The 17,349-nt window shown below is 53.9% G+C and overlaps 1 protein-coding gene across 2 annotated transcripts; it reads right to left on the bottom strand.

Moving 5' to 3' along the window:
- Positions 1 to 1,846: 1,846 nt before the first annotated feature.
- On the bottom strand, positions 1,847 to 12,160 carry AMPD1 (adenosine monophosphate deaminase 1). 2 transcript variants are annotated; one of them, XM_027897396.1, is made up of 16 exons: positions 12,014 to 12,159; positions 10,583 to 10,594; positions 9,413 to 9,587; positions 8,769 to 8,934; positions 7,391 to 7,553; positions 6,983 to 7,202; positions 6,506 to 6,635; positions 6,037 to 6,231; positions 5,670 to 5,801; positions 5,426 to 5,589; positions 5,178 to 5,304; positions 4,616 to 4,779; positions 4,152 to 4,272; positions 3,288 to 3,461; positions 2,790 to 2,900; positions 1,847 to 2,089 (listed from the first exon to the last, which is right to left on the bottom strand). In XM_027897396.1, exons 1-16 carry the CDS (start codon positions 12,033 to 12,035, stop codon positions 1,934 to 1,936), a joined length of 2,232 nt encoding a protein of 743 aa, XP_027753197.1. In that variant the 5' UTR covers positions 12,036 to 12,159; the 3' UTR covers positions 1,847 to 1,933. The 2 variants fall into 2 exon arrangements, with proteins under 2 accessions (XP_027753197.1, XP_027753198.1); XM_027897397.1 differs by having other exon boundaries at positions 1,934 to 2,089; positions 10,583 to 10,591; positions 12,014 to 12,160.
- Positions 12,161 to 17,349: the final 5,189 nt, after the last annotated feature.

Here is a 17,349-nt window from a genome sequence, read left to right as displayed (position 1 = left end):
TAAGCCCTGAAGGCTTTTACACCAGAGGACACAGAACCCACACTGTACTATTTTTGCAGTCGTGGGGTTGGAACCTGACTCACAGTATCTGAATGCCCAGGGCAGCAATACTGACAACAGCAGTTGACTCAGCCCCTACACCACGGGCTGGCTCCCATCCCAGGAATGCTGCAGCTGCACACAAGGACCGAGGCCCAAGGTGGGCACAGAATTAAAAATCAAACATTCCTTAGTGCCACCAACCAGAGGTGAGATTCCAGCTTCCCCCACGGCTGACATCACCATAAAGCCACGACCACCTCTGTGGTCCACAAAGCCCCCCGTGGATTTATTTACATGGGCCACCCCACCCACAACCACCCATCCCTTTGGGAAAGTCTCAGCAGTACCAAGGCAGCTGCCCCAGGAGGTTCAGAGGGTGCAGACCAAGGTAACGCCATAAAACCTCCCAGGCATCATCCAGATAACGCGTTCCAGGGCTGCAGGGAGTGAGTCACATCCAGACTGGAAGACTGAGATAAGAATTTTGCCAGGCAGCAACGGGCAGCACGAGGACTCAGCTCTCCAGGTCAGAGCAGAAACCACCACCACCACTGCCCAAACACACATTTCCAGGGGCTGCTTATCCTGCACCTGCTCTTCTGCTTTTCTTCCATCGCTTGCTGATACAACTCACGGCTGTGAAAGGATTGTTCCCACCACTGCCTGAGCTCTACCACACTCATGTCAGTCCAGTGCCTTCTCAGACAGGCAGCTGGAGCAGAGGGAACAGGGAACTGGGAGAGGCAAGGGGAGATTGGTCCAGCGTGCCAGCCCACACCCTGTGCCCAAGGACTCTGCAACCACTCAGGCCTGAGCACCTCGGTGCAACACAGCACAAATAACCACTGCCACCTCAAAAAATCACACAGCAGTGCATTCTTTGCCTGAAATAAACTCAGTGCAGAATCACAGCGTGGCTGAGGTGGAAGAGACTCAGGTTGGAGCACCTACAGAAGGGTGTCTCCAGGACGGCTTTTGGATATCCCGAAGGACGGGAATACCCTGCAGGACCCCTGGGCAGGCTCACCCTCACGGTGAATACGTTTCCTGGCATTCAGAGGTGTTTCCCGGGGTTCACCTCCCGCGTGTCAAGCTGAGCCCATCCTCCGGCAGGAACCTGGATGGAAGCCCCCGGCACCCTCCCCGCACGTACGGACGAGACAACCCTCCCCTCCTCGGGCTCCCCTTCCCAGGCCGAGGGGGTGGCTCTCCCCCAGGACAGCATGTGGCCGGATCTGTCACCTGCTGCCGCCCGCCCGTTCTCCCGCTGCCCAGGGTGGAGATGCTGCACCGCTCGCTCGCCGCCTGCCCCGGGCCGGGACACGGGGACCCCTCGGGGCCGGCAGCCCAGAGCCCGGCAGTGACTGCGGGAAACCCCGAACCCCCAAGGGCCCGCAGCCCCCGCCCGTTCCCTCCCGCGCCCCCCGCCCGTCTCACCGCGGCCTCGGACCACTCCGCCGCCGCTCCCGCACGGCGCGCCCGCCGCGCACGGAGCCGCCGCCCATTGGCAGGAGCACCCGTCACTCATGTGATAACCCCGCCCACGAGCGCACGGAGCCGTCGTTCATTGGCTAGAGTGGCCGTCACTCACGTGGTGACCCCGCCCCGTCTCACGGAGACCGCTCCCCCTCTCCCGGTCTCTCTCCCGCAGGACGCGCCCGGAGCTCCGCCCATTGGCTGGAGCAGCTGTCACTCAGCAGAAACCCCGCCCTCTCCCCGCCTCGAGGCTCACGAAGCCTTCTCTCATTGGCTGGCGCGGCCGTCACTCAGCCGTTGGCCCCGCCCACCCCTCAGGGCGCTCGGAGCCGCTTGTCAGACCGGGTTTTACTGCGCGGCCGCCCCGCCGCCCTCAGCGTCCGGCACAGCCCCGGCCCCGTCCTCCCACCCCCGCCTATTCGTTCTTCATCCCCTCGGCGATGAGGTTGAGCTCGTAGCACCAGGTCTCGTAGCGATAGGCCACGCGGATCTGGGCCACGTTCGTCTTCCGGATGTCGTTGCCTTGGGGCCCCTCTTCCCGGTAGTTTTCGCCCAGGAATTTGACTTTCTCCTGCCAGGGGAAAAGACAGCGGAGCCGAGCTCAGAATTCCTTGTTCGGAAAGGCTGGGGGAGAACCCCTGAGCCCACGGACGGGGCTGGTCCCCGGGACCACCGTGGTCAGGGACACCCCAGCAGGACGGACACCACAAAATGTGGAATGTGTGAAATTTTCCTAAGTAATTGTATGTTCATTGGTGTGTTGTTTGATCTTTATGTACGTTCAAGCCTAATCAGCAAGAAGGGAGATTCAAATCTCGTGAAACAGCAGGCAACAAGCTCTGAAGTGATGTCCAGGTGTTAAAAAAATTATATGTGGGGGAGGTTAAAGCTTGGGGAGAAGGATGTACCACTGATAGTGGGTGCAGGTAATGCAGAATTTATGTGCTGAAATCATCTCCCACTGTGTAAAAGATGATTTGGCAGGGGTAGGTCACGACCACTGACTCGCAGACCATCAACCCAAAAAAGGAAGACTGAGCATGGGACTAATTAACGTGAGAAGTGAGTCATTAGCCAATAGAAGCTAATTAATACTGTAACTACCTAACTTGTAACCCATGAACACTAATTCCTTCGCCTTCCAAAACGTATAAAAAGTTTTGATAGCTGGTGTGCCGGATTTGTGGAATCCCACCGAGCACCCAGGGTTGTGCAGCTCTGAAACAAATAACGATTAATAACAAATCCCAGTTTTTGTGGGCAGCACCCACCTCGTGGGACAGGCCACACTGCAGGACGCTGTTCCTGGCGATCTCACACATGTCACAGGTGCTGAGCTTGAAGACCTGGGCAGCGATGGCGTATTCCTCCATCAGGGGCTCCTGCAGCAAAGGTGGGATTAGGGACCAGCAGCTCTGCAGGGGCTGTCCCAGAGCTCACAGAACCCCTGAACCACTGGGTTTGGAGGAGACCTCCATTATCAAGTCCAACCTTGGACCAACACCCCCACTAAATATCACAAAGTGCCACGTCTGCTTGTTGTTTGAACAGTTCCAGGGATGGTGACCCCACCACTGCCCCGGGCAGCCCATTCCAATGTTTAATCACTCTTTCAGTGAAGAAATTTTTCCTGATATTCAACCTGAACCACCCCGATAGAGGGGCAGATGGCCCAGCAAATGACAGACCCCCTGCAGGTGCCACTCATTTCCCCCAAAAAATTGAGACCCCCACTCTCCCAGCCCCAGAGTCCCAGCCCCACACAGTACCTTGGTGTAGTGGAACTGCATGGGGTCATCTGTGGAAAGGGACACCATGAGCCCTTTCTGGTGGAAGTCAAGCAATGGATTCTTGGCATACTCCAGGAAGAGGCTGTTGTTGCTGAGTGGGGACATGGCAATGGGGATTTGGGCGAGGAAGTACAGATACTGCAGCACCGGGCTCTGCAAAGATGAGCAGAGGTACCAGGTTAGGGATAGAGTTACTGCACCTTGAACCTCTTTGGGGTCACTGCTCACATCAGGCCAGGCCCCAGGCAGGGAATACAGTGCAGAGAATCACAGAATCACAGAATCAATCAGGTTAGAAAAGACCTCTGAGATCATCAAGCCCAACCCTTGATCCAACCCCGCCGTGGTTACCAGACCATGGCACCGATGCCACACCCAGTCTTAAAAACCTCCAGGGACGGTGACTCCACCATACCTGGGCAGCCCATTCCAATGTCTGATCAGTCTCCCTGTAAAAAATTTCCTCCTAATATCCAACCTAAGCCTCCCCTGGCACAGCTTAAAGACCGAGAGCTCATGAGTGCAAGGAAAGAGATGGGCAAGCCATCAATCAATCCTTCAGAGTCCACGTGAGCATGAGAGGCCAAGGAGCTCAAACCTGTTTGATGCCAGAATGCAGCTGTTGTATCCTACAGCAGGTCTGTGAGGCTGAAAACTCCAAATCTAATAAATTTCTCAGCCATATCCCCCAACATACCCGGAGAGCCCCAGAGGTAACGTGTGCCTGAAGCCAGGCTGTGGCAGGGAAATGCAGAGGCACTGTCAGCCTCGGGGAGGCAGCTGGGAACACATTCTACTGCCCTGCCACACCTGGGCTGCTCGTGGCAGACTAACTCCACTTACCTTCTTGAGGTTGAGGCCGTGGGAGATGTTATCTGCTGTCATGAAGGCTGCAAGCAGGTGTGTGATGGCCCCGGCCTCGCCGCAGTGCGGGCGGAACAGGAACGTGTTCATCCCACGCTGCCTGAGCTCAGGGAAGGAGGGCAGGCAGCAGGGTTAGGGGGCTGGATCTGACTTCAGGCCCAGTCCTGCCCCTACCCATGAATCCAGCTTGGCCTAGGAGCACATCACCCGTTCTCCTTTCTCCTCTGCACACGCAATAGATGCATCTCTGCGATCCCTAATTTTCACCCCAGTCTGTCACGCTTCCTATCGAGGAGTTTCGGGATTGCTCTGGGATACGAAGCTCCAAACTGCACTGGGGGCAGAGCAAGGTGGCCCCCATTCCTCCCACATCAATAAAGAGCTGAGATAACTCAGCAGGCAACCCCTTGTGCCACCTCATGGTGGCAGATCCCGGGCCTCACCTGCGCAGGTTGTTCAGCACCAGGATGTTGGCGTACATGTAGTAGATGTAGTAGGTGTAGGATGGGTTCTTTGCAGAAGTCCACTGCTCTGGCTTTGGGCTTTTAGTGCTGAACATGTGTCCACTGTGCTTGGATTCATCATCCACGCTGTCGAAGCCGGTGATCTGCTCGGCAAGGTAACAAGAAAGCTGCATCTCAAGGCTCCCCACCTTGCTCTGCCCCCCTGCAGCTCACCAGAACCCACACCCCTGTCCCCCTCAAGAGCAGGGTCAGGCAAGGCTGCAGACCTCGCTCCTGACAACCCCCCAAGCACTGTCAGCAAGCAGGAATAAAGCTGACACCTCCCCCAGGAGGTGAGGATTTCCCACAGCCCCACAGCAGCCAGCTCGGGGAGTCTGAGCCCTCCCTTCACTTCTGGCCACACACCCCCTTCCAAGAATGTGGCAGAAGGGCCACAAGCCCACTGGTGACATCTTCCATGTCAGCCAACACCCCTTTTCTTGTGCACAAACAGGACTGTGAGTTCTCACCAAACCTGACAACATCATCAGGTGACACTCACGTGGCGTAGAAAGACACTCAGCTCTTTGTGGGCTTGAGGATTGACAGTTGCCTCAAACACAGGAACAAAGATATTTTCCAGCATTTTCCCAAAATTGGGCAGGAAATTCTTAGACCTGAACACATCACTGTGGGCAGAGACAGGGATTAGCTGCTACCAGTGGGACGACACAGCCCACTGTCCCCACAAGGCCCCCCGGTATGAGGGATCTGTAAGGCACAGCAGCCCCACAGACCCACAGCACATACTAAATCCTGGGCACTTGGATCATCCACTTCATGTTGGGGGAGTAGACCCGGTGGGTGTTGAACCACCTGGCCAGCTTGGCCCACTCCTCCTCTGACCGCCCGTAGATGGAGAGCCGAGGCTCCGTGTGCTGGTACTTGGCATCCTCCAGGTCGGAGCCAACCTCCTGCGAAGCAGAGCAGAGCGTGGCACAGGGACCCACAGCAGCACCAGAGCTTCACTTCTTCCCCTTCCCTCTCTCCTCACCTTGATGATGGTGGCGAAGTACTCGCCGTTGATGGCGTTCTCTGTCTTCAGGTAGAGATCCCTCAGCTCGCTGGCCCCCACGGGGTTGTACTTGTCGTTGAACTTGTCGAAGCGCTGGAATGTCTGTCGGCCCTGGAAGAGGCAAGATCAGGGTCAAATCCTGCACTCACATGCTGAGCCCAGGTGTGGCAGTGGGCAGGGACTGATCCAAGCCACCCAAAATGGGAAAAGTAGGAGCTGAGACACCCTGCCATAAATATTAACACACACAACATGTCGTGGGTGCACAGGGGAGGGAAAAACCGTGCCTATGGAGGAGATGAGAGCAACCCAAGTGTGATTTTACACTAAATGCCCTACCACTTACAGCATGGACATCCAGGGAATCCACTGTCAGGTCGTAGGGGTGCAGATTGAGCTGCTGGAAGAGCTGTTTCAGGGTGAGCTGTTTGCCCTTGGCGTTGTAGACCACGCGGTCGGCGTCCACGTGGTAGGATTTCTTGATGAAGCGCAGCAGATGCTTCTGGTTCATGCAGGCTGCAGCGTGGATGTGCGTGTCCACCTGGGAAGCCAGAGGGGCAGATCTCCAGCTTTCGAGCTGGGGTGCTCAGGTACCATCCCAGGGATGCCAACAAACCCCTCGGGGCAGCACGCTGTGTGGGGAGCAGGGCTCAGTGGTGTGAACACAACAGGCCAAGAGCAGCCCAGCCAGCACATTCTCACTTGTGGGGAACAATGCCAGAGGACCTGGACTGTAATATCCAGTTCCCAGGGAGGGGAAGGCACCAAGGCAGCTCCTCCTCAGGGTCACCAGGGCTGTAAGCCTTGCCCTTTACCTTGCGGCAGTTGTAGAAGTCCCGATGCGGATTGTTCTTCAGCTCCTTCATCTCCTCCATCTCATTGAGCATTTCATGCACTTGGAACTTGGACAAGAGGAACTTGAGGCGCCGGTGAGTGTAGGTCTTACTGGTGAAAGCAAAGGGCAGAACAGTGGTTGGGTTTCTCACCCCTCAGCTCAAGGCTGCAGCTTTCACCCGAGGTGCTGGCCAGCCCTGCTTCCCTCAGGGGCTTCTCCCGGCTCTCCTTCCTTCAAAGGAAGGCTGGGCAGGTGGGAGGGTACCTGCAGGCCCTGTCTCCAATCCCTGAATGCTGGCTTTGCTCAAGACCCCAATCAAGAGGGCTGACAAGGGCCAAGCACAGCTGGGCAGCCAGGTATGTCATCAGCGGATTCCTCCCTCCTCCCAGGAAGGGGAGGGGGCTGCCCTGACCTCCCTCTGCCCACTGAGGCAGGACCTGTTGTGCTGTGCACTTACACAGGCCCCTTTGCAATCAGGACCAAGAGGAAGTTCATGTCATCCACAAAGTCCTTGAGGCTGGGGTAGGGCAGGTCCTTGGGCTCGTTTCTCTCAGCTGCTGCCTTGTCGGCGTAGACATAAACCACCCCATCCTTCATCTGCACGTGGTATCCCAGGTCCTCGGGGAGACTCCCAGTTTCAAAGGGATCCTGTCCTTCCTTCACTGGCGGGTTGAACACTGGACCAAAAGGAGAATTCTAGAATGCACAGGCTGCCAGCCAACAACCCCCAAACCTGCCATGCTCCCCCAGCCAGGGACACCCACGAGGGGACCTGGGCAAGGTCTCCCCCGTGGAGCACTTCCACAATCCTCCCCTGCCTCGTGCTGAGGCCCCAGAGGAAACCCTTCCAGGATCCTGGGTGTACCTGGGCCAGTGTCACTCGCCCTCCAGGCCTCGCCCTCGATGGCACACAGGTACTGGGACGGGGTCTTGGGGAACCTCTGCAGGGAGCGCTGCATGTTCTTCTCCCGGATGCACAGGGCACGGTACAAACCTCTGCAGACCACCTCGAAATCTTCCACTGTCACCTGCAAGGGGGTTGTTGCTGAAGGCAAACACACAACTGGAACTCAGATGTCCAGGAGACACCCTGGTGAACCCAGGTGTGCTGGTTTAAAAGTGAACCTGCGGGAGAAATGAACCCAGCTCAAGAGAGATTACAAGTCAGAGGTACAGTTTACTAAAAAAGGTTACAATAAATGCAATGATACGGAGAAAAACTGGTTTTAACCCACATGTTACTACACATGTTTACCCCCTGCCACTACATGCTCTTGTAAAAGGTTCCTCTCCAGTTTTCTTGTCATATCGTATCATATCATATAATATCATATATCATATCATATATCATATCATATAATATCATATCATATCTCATATAATGTAATATATCATATATCATATCATATTGCATCAATCATCCCCTCCCTCCCACTGCTCTGCTGGGGCAGGGCAAGGAAGGGATGATAGGCAGAGTCCCAGGTATGGCAAAGAGAAGATCCTGGTGCCAGAACCAGTGAATTCCAATGCCACCCCTTCTTACATTCCTCACTGTAATCTGTAAGTGGCCCTGAAATGGAAGCCAGGCCGGAGCAAAACACTAAAAGCTATTTTTGGAGCCCCAGCTGAAACTGAAGCAGGAACAACATCATACACCGACCCCAGTGACTAGGACAGTTTTTGATTTACTGCTCTGACAAGTGTTTTTGGCCGTCAGGAGTGGGCCAAAGGAGTGGAGCAGGGTGGGAAAACACCCCTAGGACAGTCATGGCAGGGGGAACACGCCTGAACAAGGAGGGATTTTCAGATTCCCCCAACTATTCTTCTGCTGTGCAGCTCCAAGCTGAGCTTGGATCCACCAGCACGGTCCCAGGGGCAGCACAGATGTAATAGGAGGCTGGGGAGGAGGAAGAGGAGGAGGGATTAGCATAGGAGGTGATAACAGTCCTGGTCAAGTGGCTCTGGGTGACCCTGATCTCCCTCAGCCATTCTGGGATGGTGGGATATGCACAAATCCTGGACAGACTCTGTGCCATGTCCTCCCTGGAGAATCCCATGGAGCAACCCACAGACCTCTGCAAAGGAATTCAGCCATGGATTCGCCCAGGGATCCCCCAGCAGGGCACCACCAGAGGCTTGTGAGGCACAGACTGATCTGGGAGACCCTGGGCACTGCTGAGGGACAGGCAGGGATCAGAGGTGGTGGCCAGCACGGGGAGGGGAACAGCCATGGAAGTACCTACCCCAGAGGCATAATCCCCACTGATCTGGACCCTCTGGAAGTCAGGCACTGCCTGGTACTCGGGGAAGGTGGAGATGACCTCGTCAATGCCGGACAGGCTGCTTACAGACTTCTTAACCAGTGGCAGGGCCAACGCAACTGTCTTCAGGCGGAGCTGGTGCTTCTTCCTGCCAGGGAGGAAAACCTCAGGCAAACAGCCCCATTCCGTGGTCCCACGCAGGGGCAGGGGCAGGGGCACTTCCCACAGCCATGTCCTAACTGTGCACAACACAAATCAGCTCCCTGGTGCTCTCTGAGCACCTGAAACAGCCGCTGCCAAGAGCAGAGCAGATCACAAAGCAGCCACAGACTTGGGAATTCTCATCTTTCCAGAGAAAGGTCTCCAATTGTCCCTCTCCACCAGCTCTGAGGCCATTGCCGTGCTGACACCCAGGGAGCAGGGTGCCTTTCTGTCCAACAGTGGGCACACTTGGAGAGGAAACCCTGGCTACCTGACAGATGCCTTGGGATTAGCAGGGATTTATCCCACAGGTGCGATGAGCTGTTCCCATTCCCGAGGGGTTTGATTTACATCCCCCCTGCTCCGGCCGAGGCTGTGCACACCGTGTTCCTCTCCTCCCCCAGGGATCCCTGGCCGTTGCTCACCTCTTCTCCACGGTGACACTGCTCTCCTGCAGCATCATGTGCACCCTCATTTCGTCCCGGGAGATGGGGCAGATCTCCTCCACGTCGAAGGGAGACGTTTCTCCCTTGACCTCCTCATCTTTCACCTCGGAGGCGAAGATCTTCTCCGCGAAGGAGCGCATGGACTCGTCCATCTCTGTGAGGAGGAAGAGGAGGAGCAGAGCTGAGGCTCCCACAGGCAGCGGGTTCCCAGCCAGGGGAACAGGCAGATGGCCCTTGCAGGCAGCTCAGGGCTCAGCTGCCGCTTCCCTGTGGCCCCCACACTCCCTGAACGACTCCGAGCGACCTCCCAAAATTGCCACGAGGCTGGGACGCGCCTGGTGGGCTGGAGACGTACCTTGATACCCCCAGCACAGCAGGGAAGGCATCAAGAGTGGTGCAAGAAGAAGCAAATCCTTGGGAAGGGCAATTATGGGAGCATGCACTGGCGGGGAGAGGGGAGGATTGGCAGAGCCCTTACAGCTCTGGGAAGTCCAAGACCCACTTGCTCCCCAAGGCATCCAGTCAGGAGGAAGACAGAGGTGTATGGATGGAGGGGGCAGAGCCAGCAGCCCAAGCACTCAGCTCCAACCATCCCAGTGCAGCTGGAGAGCCCCAGCTGGAGCTGGATCCCCCTCACCCACCACGTGCACTGCCAAGGTCACCACTCACACAGGGCTGGCTGGGGCTTTAAGAAGGAGGAGAAGGGTGCTTAAAAACCCTTCCACTGCCAACAAAACCCCGTGAAACGTCTGCCAGAAGCCCAGGTTCGCACGGCAGCACAGGAACAGTAACACAGCAGGCTTTGCCAGCAGTTGGCAGCTCAGCACAAAGCTTGGCAAAGGATCGATGCTGAAGGATGGACCTCACCATCGACAGGCCACACAGGGCGTGGCCAGCACGTGAGGGCCAAAGCAGAACAGCCAGAGGGTTCTCACCAGCACTCAGGGGTGCCAGGAAAACACTGAACAAGTTGCAGTTTCCTGTATCAAAGGGCCAAAAAGCTGGGACCATTCCAGGGCACAGCTGGCACTGCCAGGAAAGAGCGTTTCTGCGGCTGCTGAAAGATCACCATGATCATGTAACAGCTGTTCCAGTGATCATGTCCAGGCAGTAACACAGCAGAGCATAGAGAAACCCAGCAATACTCACGTTTGTCTTCTGCTGTTTGAGATAAAACAGAGACAGAATAAAAGCTGTTGTGACCAGCCCTTCAAAAGCTGAGCCTTTTTGCCTTATCATCCCATCAGTCATTAAAAAGGGATTAGCAAAGTACAAGTTTAGCCAAATCCTTCCACTTTAAAAAGAATCACAGAAGCACAGAATGGTTTGGGTTGGAAGAGACCTCAAAGCTCATCTTGTTCCACCCCCTGGTGTGGGCAGGGAATATCCCAGGTTGCTCCAAGCCCTGTCCAACCTGGCTTTGGACACTTCCAGGGATGGGGCAGCCACAGTTTCTCTGGGCAACCTGTGCCAGGGCCTCTAAGATGAAACATTTGCCAGACCCCAGATCGCCTCAGCCAACACTGCAAGAGACTGGCAGGTACCCAGTGACGTGGGAAGATGGGGCTGTCCTGGGAGGTCTCTCCCTACACCCGTGTCCAGGTGCAGGGATGCAGCAGGACCAGAAGGAGGGCAGTACAACCTTCTCCTGCTGGCCAAGCAAGCAGATACTTCAGTGACTCAGAGCAACCAGGCTTGGCTATTTTTTGCCCATGACTCGCCCTCCTTTGTGGAGATCAGGATGGATGGTCATTTCAGAGCCGCCGAGTTCCATCCCCCTGCGGTCACATCTCCACTTGTTCCCTAACAGGAGCAGACAGCTGAGGCACTGCACTTCCACAGATCCTCACTCCTGCTCAGACAGGGTGGCAGCAACATTTTGAGGGTGCAGCTCCTGCCATTTCCATCTGAGCCAGCAGTTCAGGCTGCAGCTCCAACGTCACTCACTGGGGAACACACACTCCTCACCTTCTAATTCCAAACGAAGCACCCCAGAAATGCCTCCCCTGACCTTTCATCCCTTTAGTGGATGAGAATTACACCCAGGATGGTTTACAGCCTCCCACTGGTGGCGCAGGGCCAGGTTTTAGCACCAGGCTCACACCCTGGGACGCTGTCGGTCACACCACAGCCCTGCCATTCCAAACTGGCTCTTATCAGAGCAGCTTGGTGCTGACACCACTCAGGGCTCTGCAGCCACACATCACATGTCCCTCTGCACCGCTCTGCAGAGCCTGGCTGGCCCCACTCCTGCTGCCCAGCCTGTGCTCCCCATGCCCTCAGCAATCCAGCTTCCCACACCTGAGCTCTGCCAAGCTGACCAGGGACTCCTGAAATCCCTCTGACCCACTTCCACAGGGAATTCAGCGTTGTCATTACAGGACACGTCACACTGCACGACAGGCAACGTTTTTCTTCAATACAAGCAGAGCAAGATTTAAACTATTCCTTTAAACTATTAAAAATATCCCTATCCAAGGAAAAAAGATGCCTCAAGGGTCCTGTGGACCCTCCAAATCTCCAAGGCTGTGGGCTAAGAGCCTGCCCCCAGGCTCCTTGGCTCGCTGCTTTCAGACCTACCTGGAATTCTCCCCCGGGACATCGTGGCAGCAAAGTCTGCAGAGCCTCAGTGAACACCCCACTGTCCCCGAGCACCAAGTGACTGCACAACAGCCCAACACTAATTTTACAGCTTTCCCTTCCCTGTAATCAGACCCTCCCACTCTAAAAGGAGAGTAGAGATCAACTGGGGACCTATTTAAAGTGCAGCCACAAGCCCTTTCACTGAAGCAGGTGAAAGCAAGGCTCAGATTTAATGATTTTTCCTCTCTAAGTCAGGCTTCATTCTTACATTTCACGGAATTGCCTGGTCAGATTCCTGCTTCCCAGAGCAGCTGCCCCTCTCAAACGTGGGCTGTGGAAGTCAGTCTTTTAAGAGAGACTAAACCTGACGCCTCCTGTGCTGAACCAGAGGTTTGAAGGAAATTCCCAAGGCAGGGGTTTGGGGTTTCCATCAGAACAGGGGCTGTGGGGAGATGCAAAAGGGTGTGCTCTCACCTGTGCTGCTCAGAGAGGAGGGATCTCCCTGAAAGCCTGGATTTTAGCACAGATGTCCTCACATCTTCCCAGCTGAATCCAACAAACAAAAGGAAGGTGGGTCAAGGAGCTCCTGCCTTAAAGCTACACACGTGGCTTGGGTCTGGCAGAGCAGGCAGCAGGTTGGGAAGCACCTCTTGCCTTGATTTCAGCAGATTGTTCCCAGCATGTTGGCACTGAGGGCTGTACCCCTCCTTCAGGGTGTCCTCAAACCCACTTCAGGTCTCACCTGAAGCTGGGAAACAGCTCCTGCTCCCAAGAAAAAGGCCAGAATTTTGCCACGCCCTGCGTGTTGCCAGAGTAACTCTGAGCTTCTGACCCAAGTTCTCGGTGGGAAGTGGTGAACCAGAACGGGTCAGAAGGGTGAAACAGTTCTGATGGGAAACAGGGTCTTCTCCTGTTTGTTCACACTTCAGTTCTTGACGGTGCTGAAAAACTGCCCTGGAATAGGACAAATCAAGCAAAGCATCTGGGCTGCAGCAGCACAGCCTGGCTCTGATTTAATAAAGGTCACAGCTTTGAAGGGAAACCGAAAAAAAACACCTGGAAAAGCCAACATTGCTTGGAATTTTATGTGCAGGTAAGGGCTTCCTGTGCTATACTTTGCAGGAACAGCTATGGAAAGGCCTTGTCCCAGGAGCAGGCTGGAAAAAGTGGCAATTACTTGCACGAGACGCAGAGCTGGAAACAAAAAGCCCTGGGTTTGGTTTGTGGGGGCACAGGAATCTTGTGGCACGAGTGGTCAGTGAAGTCGGGTGAGCTGAGACCTGGCACAGCATCTGCAGCTGAGACAGTTCCCAAAGCACCCAGAAACTCTCTGGCAGAGAAGTGCCCGCTGTTTGACGGGCACAACTTGGAAACGCTCTGGGTGACGAGCAAGAAATCCTTGGGATTTCAGAGAATTGTGTCCCCACTTCCCAGTTATTCCCCAGGGATATGAATTGATTTCCCTCCCTACAGCCTGCAGAGGGGCAGCAACAGGGCAGAGCTGTCACCTCCTCTCACGCTGATGCAGTTTTGAGTTCCTGAATTCTTCTTGTTCTCACCCATCCCCGAGTTTGAGGGTCCCCAACACCACCTTAATTGTTTAACCATTTCCTTCACGGTCCATAAAAAGTGGCTCCTGCTTGTTTTGCTGTCTCACAAGGACTACACTCACCCTCAACCTTCCTGGATGCAGCAGGATCTTGGGATTCACATCTGACACCAGAAATAACCTTTGGGGTACAAAGGTCATCTCCCTCTTGATCCCTCAGCTTTTTTAATCCCAGGGTCAGTTTGGGTGGGCTCATGGTGGAAATCTGAGTAAAGCCTGGGTGTGCTGTGCTAAAATTAGATCCATGGCCTCTGCAAACTCAAGGGCTGGCATAAACAACCCATCTTCCCACTCTTTTTCAGCTGGAAAGTGAGTGATTCCCACCCAGGGGCTTCAGAGTGGCTCTAACCCCCCCCCACACTTTTAGCTCTTAGTTGCCCTCACTCCACCAAGGTCTAAGTCAAAGGCAGATGGCTGGACATACCAGAAATTTGGCGTTTTAGGGTGTTCTTCCAGCAGGATCTTCCTCTAGCTCACCCAGCAGAGCATCCACAGCACAGGGGCAGCTGTCCAAATAGAAGCCACGAGGTAGGTTTTGCCAGAAAATGGTTTTAATTCCTGAAGAAGAAGAGTGTGAACAGAGAGAGGGTAACGTGGATCTCAGCAGGACCCTCCTGGCTGTGCTGGGCCTTTAATCAAGAAAACCTTCAGCAAGTTCTTCCCTCCCCTACACAGATTCTTCCAGGGCTGGAGGAATCCTCCTGTGTTCCAGGGAGCAACCAAAGTCCTTCCTCCTTCAGGTGGGAAACTGTTTGTAGGATCAGACTGTTCCAGAGAACAACCCCACTGCAAGAAAACTTTCCCCATAAGCCAAGAAAGCCCTGGATTTAAGCACCCACCTGTGCTCATGTTCTGAATCCTTTAGGGACAGGCAGTGACTGATGAAGATAAACAGTGCCAGGAGTGTGTGGTCCTGGCACTGGGGGTCTCTTCCTTCATTCCTGGCACAAAAAACCAGGTTTGGACTCCAGGTTCCAGAGTCCTGACTGAGGAGAAACACGCTGAAAGCACATTTACTGACGTGTGGTCTGACACAACCTGCCTCACTGCAGGAGGAAAAGCCAAGAGGGAGGGATTTTAGAAGGCTGAATTAAGCAAATTAAAAGCCTGACAAGAGAGCACCGAGTTGGACACAGCAATAACTTCCTGGCTGATTTCACTCCTGAAACATCAAGTGAAAAAGTTTCCCTCTCAAGGCCACTCTCACTGCTAATTGATGCTCCAGGGCACAGCTGTGATACAGCTGCCCGTGCCCCACCACAGAAGTGACAATTGGAGTAAATCCCATCCCCCAGGGAAAGCAGAGCCCTGTTGATAAACTTTCCATAATCCCCTCGTGGCTCCCCGTGCCCGGCTCACAAAAGACACAAGCAAAGAATTCCAAGTTTATTCTTTTAAAAAAAAAGTTATTTAAGAAGCAAAATAATTTACTTCAAACCGAAAGAGATGCATTACTGAAAGCAAATAATTAAACAAAGTAACAACAAATTAGCCCTTGGGTTAAAAGTCCAGGCCCCGACAGTTCCCAACCATCCTGGAGGTTAATCACAGGCAGACACTCAAGGTTTGGGGTGTCAAGGAGAACATTCAGGTCAGAATGGGATTCATCTTCCACTGCTCTCCTTCCCCCACAGGCCTGAGGTTGCTTGAAATCCAATTCTAAGTCACTGAGCTGTGCTAAAAATTATGACACCTTAAACATCTTGGTTAATACCCAAAGTCCTACCAAGGACAAGAACTAAATCTGAGCAGTTGTTTGAACACGACCACGGAGTGGGGACACAAAGAGGAACAACCACAGAGTTACACTAGTTCCTGTTCTCAGCCACAGCAACAGAAACATTTACTACAGTTATTGGCACTTGCAATTTTTGAACAAGAGCTTGAAACCCTTTTTTAATATTTTACCTCAAAGTTGTTTTTCTTCCCGGTCAGGACAGTAAAATCAGCTTGGCACTTACATGGTGTTGTGCTGTTAGTTGTAAATAACATTTAGACTAAATCTACAAAACCACCTTTTCCGGAGACTGTCTTGTGCAAAACCTCCTGTGCTTATCTTCTAAACAACTCCCCCAAAAGTTCCTGGCGTTTTGTCCTTCCACAGTTGTCATCTGCCACCAAACCCAGGGTTCTCTCTAGAGAGCTGGAAATGGAGAACAACCATTTACTTCACACCCCTGACTAGTGCAACACCCTGATTTTGCAGTGTCTGCTGGATTTGGAACTAAACCACCTGTGATGCAGCTCTGCAGCATCCCAAAAACTGATACACCCCCTTGTGAAGGTTCCAAAGGTGACATAATTGCAGACCTATCCTTACCAGGGCTTCCTCCCTTTTACAGAGACCAGGAGGAAGGGAACAGCAAAGAGAAAGATTCATTTGCCAGTCAGTTCCCGCACATTTCTGAGAATTCCCAGCCTTTGGAGTTACAGCTGGTACGTTCTAGTGACAGCCAGAACAGGCTGTGCAGTGTGGAGCATCGCTATGATGAACCTCCCTCCAAAAGGAATCATTTTCCATACCTGACCACACAGACCTCAAACATCAAAGGCTCCCTGCCAAAGGCTTCCCATGGCCACAGGCACCCTGCTCTGAACAATCCTGCTTGCCAGGGGACAAATTCCTGCATTTCCCAAACAATCAAAACCCACACAGTGCCAGGGATCTCACCCTTCAAACTAGCCCAGGATGCTCCAACCTGGCTTTGAACACTTCCAGGGATGGGGCAGCCACAGCTTCCCCGGGAAACACCTTCAACCAAACTGAACTCGAGCCACAGCCAGTGGTATCCACAATTCTCCCACCACGTTGCTGGAAAATAATGTTTTCTGTAAAAATATTGTGGGTTTAATTCTTGTCAGTGTCACATCAGTCAAAGGTGAAATAAATTGCAAACAGTACTTATAAGGATTATCAGAGATAAAGAAAACGTGATGCAGATTCATCCTCTTCATTCCAAGAAGAGAAATAGGAATGTAAGTAGTGAAGGAAGCAATATTAAGAGGACAAAATTCTTCTCTCTCTGTTTACTGTTTTGTAATTTCCACTTGAAACTGAGAACTCCAAATTAAGATGTTTGACTGACACCAACAAACTGAAATGAAGCCTCTTGCAATTCCCCTGCTGGTCCGGCCCTGACCCAACGCTCCCTCTGTTGGCTGAAGGCTCCTTCCTCCTCCACCAGACTGACTGGGAATTCAGCTTTGCCTGACCCCACAGAACAGAATCCAGCACCAGCAGCACAAAAATTAGGGAAGGACTCGGCATTCCAAGGAACACTGGCAGGTTGGGCAGCAGTGACCACCCTCGCACGCCCCGTGACGGGGGGAAGGACTCGCAGCTCTTCCCTCGAGCTCGGGGGCTGTGAGATAGAGCAGGCCCAGAATTCCCGTCAGTCTGTCCCACACCTTCTGTGAGGTCATCACTGAACTCATTTCCTTCCTCATTTTGCAGGGATGCTGCAATCAGAAGCTGGCTCGGGTCTCTGTGGCAGCTCACTGCCCTCTCCCCTCCCTCACACAATCCCAGGATGGTTTGGGTGGGAAGGGACCTTGAAGATCATCTCATTCCAACCCCCTGCCATGGGCAGGGACACCTCCCACCAGACCAGGTTGCTCCAAGCCCCATCCAACCTGGCCTTGGACATTTCCAGGGATGGAGCAGCCAAAGGCTATGACAGTCAACCCAAAACCCCCTGACAAGGAAACTCTCCAACTACATTTC

Source organism: Empidonax traillii, unplaced genomic scaffold, assembly GCF_003031625.1.
Source record: "Empidonax traillii isolate 1590-97213 ecotype Southwest subspecies unplaced genomic scaffold, ASM303162v1 scaffold541:size654180, whole genome shotgun sequence".
Classification (NCBI taxonomy): Eukaryota; Metazoa; Chordata; class Aves; order Passeriformes; family Tyrannidae; genus Empidonax; species Empidonax traillii.
This window is presented reverse-complemented; position numbering and strand designations above follow the sequence as displayed.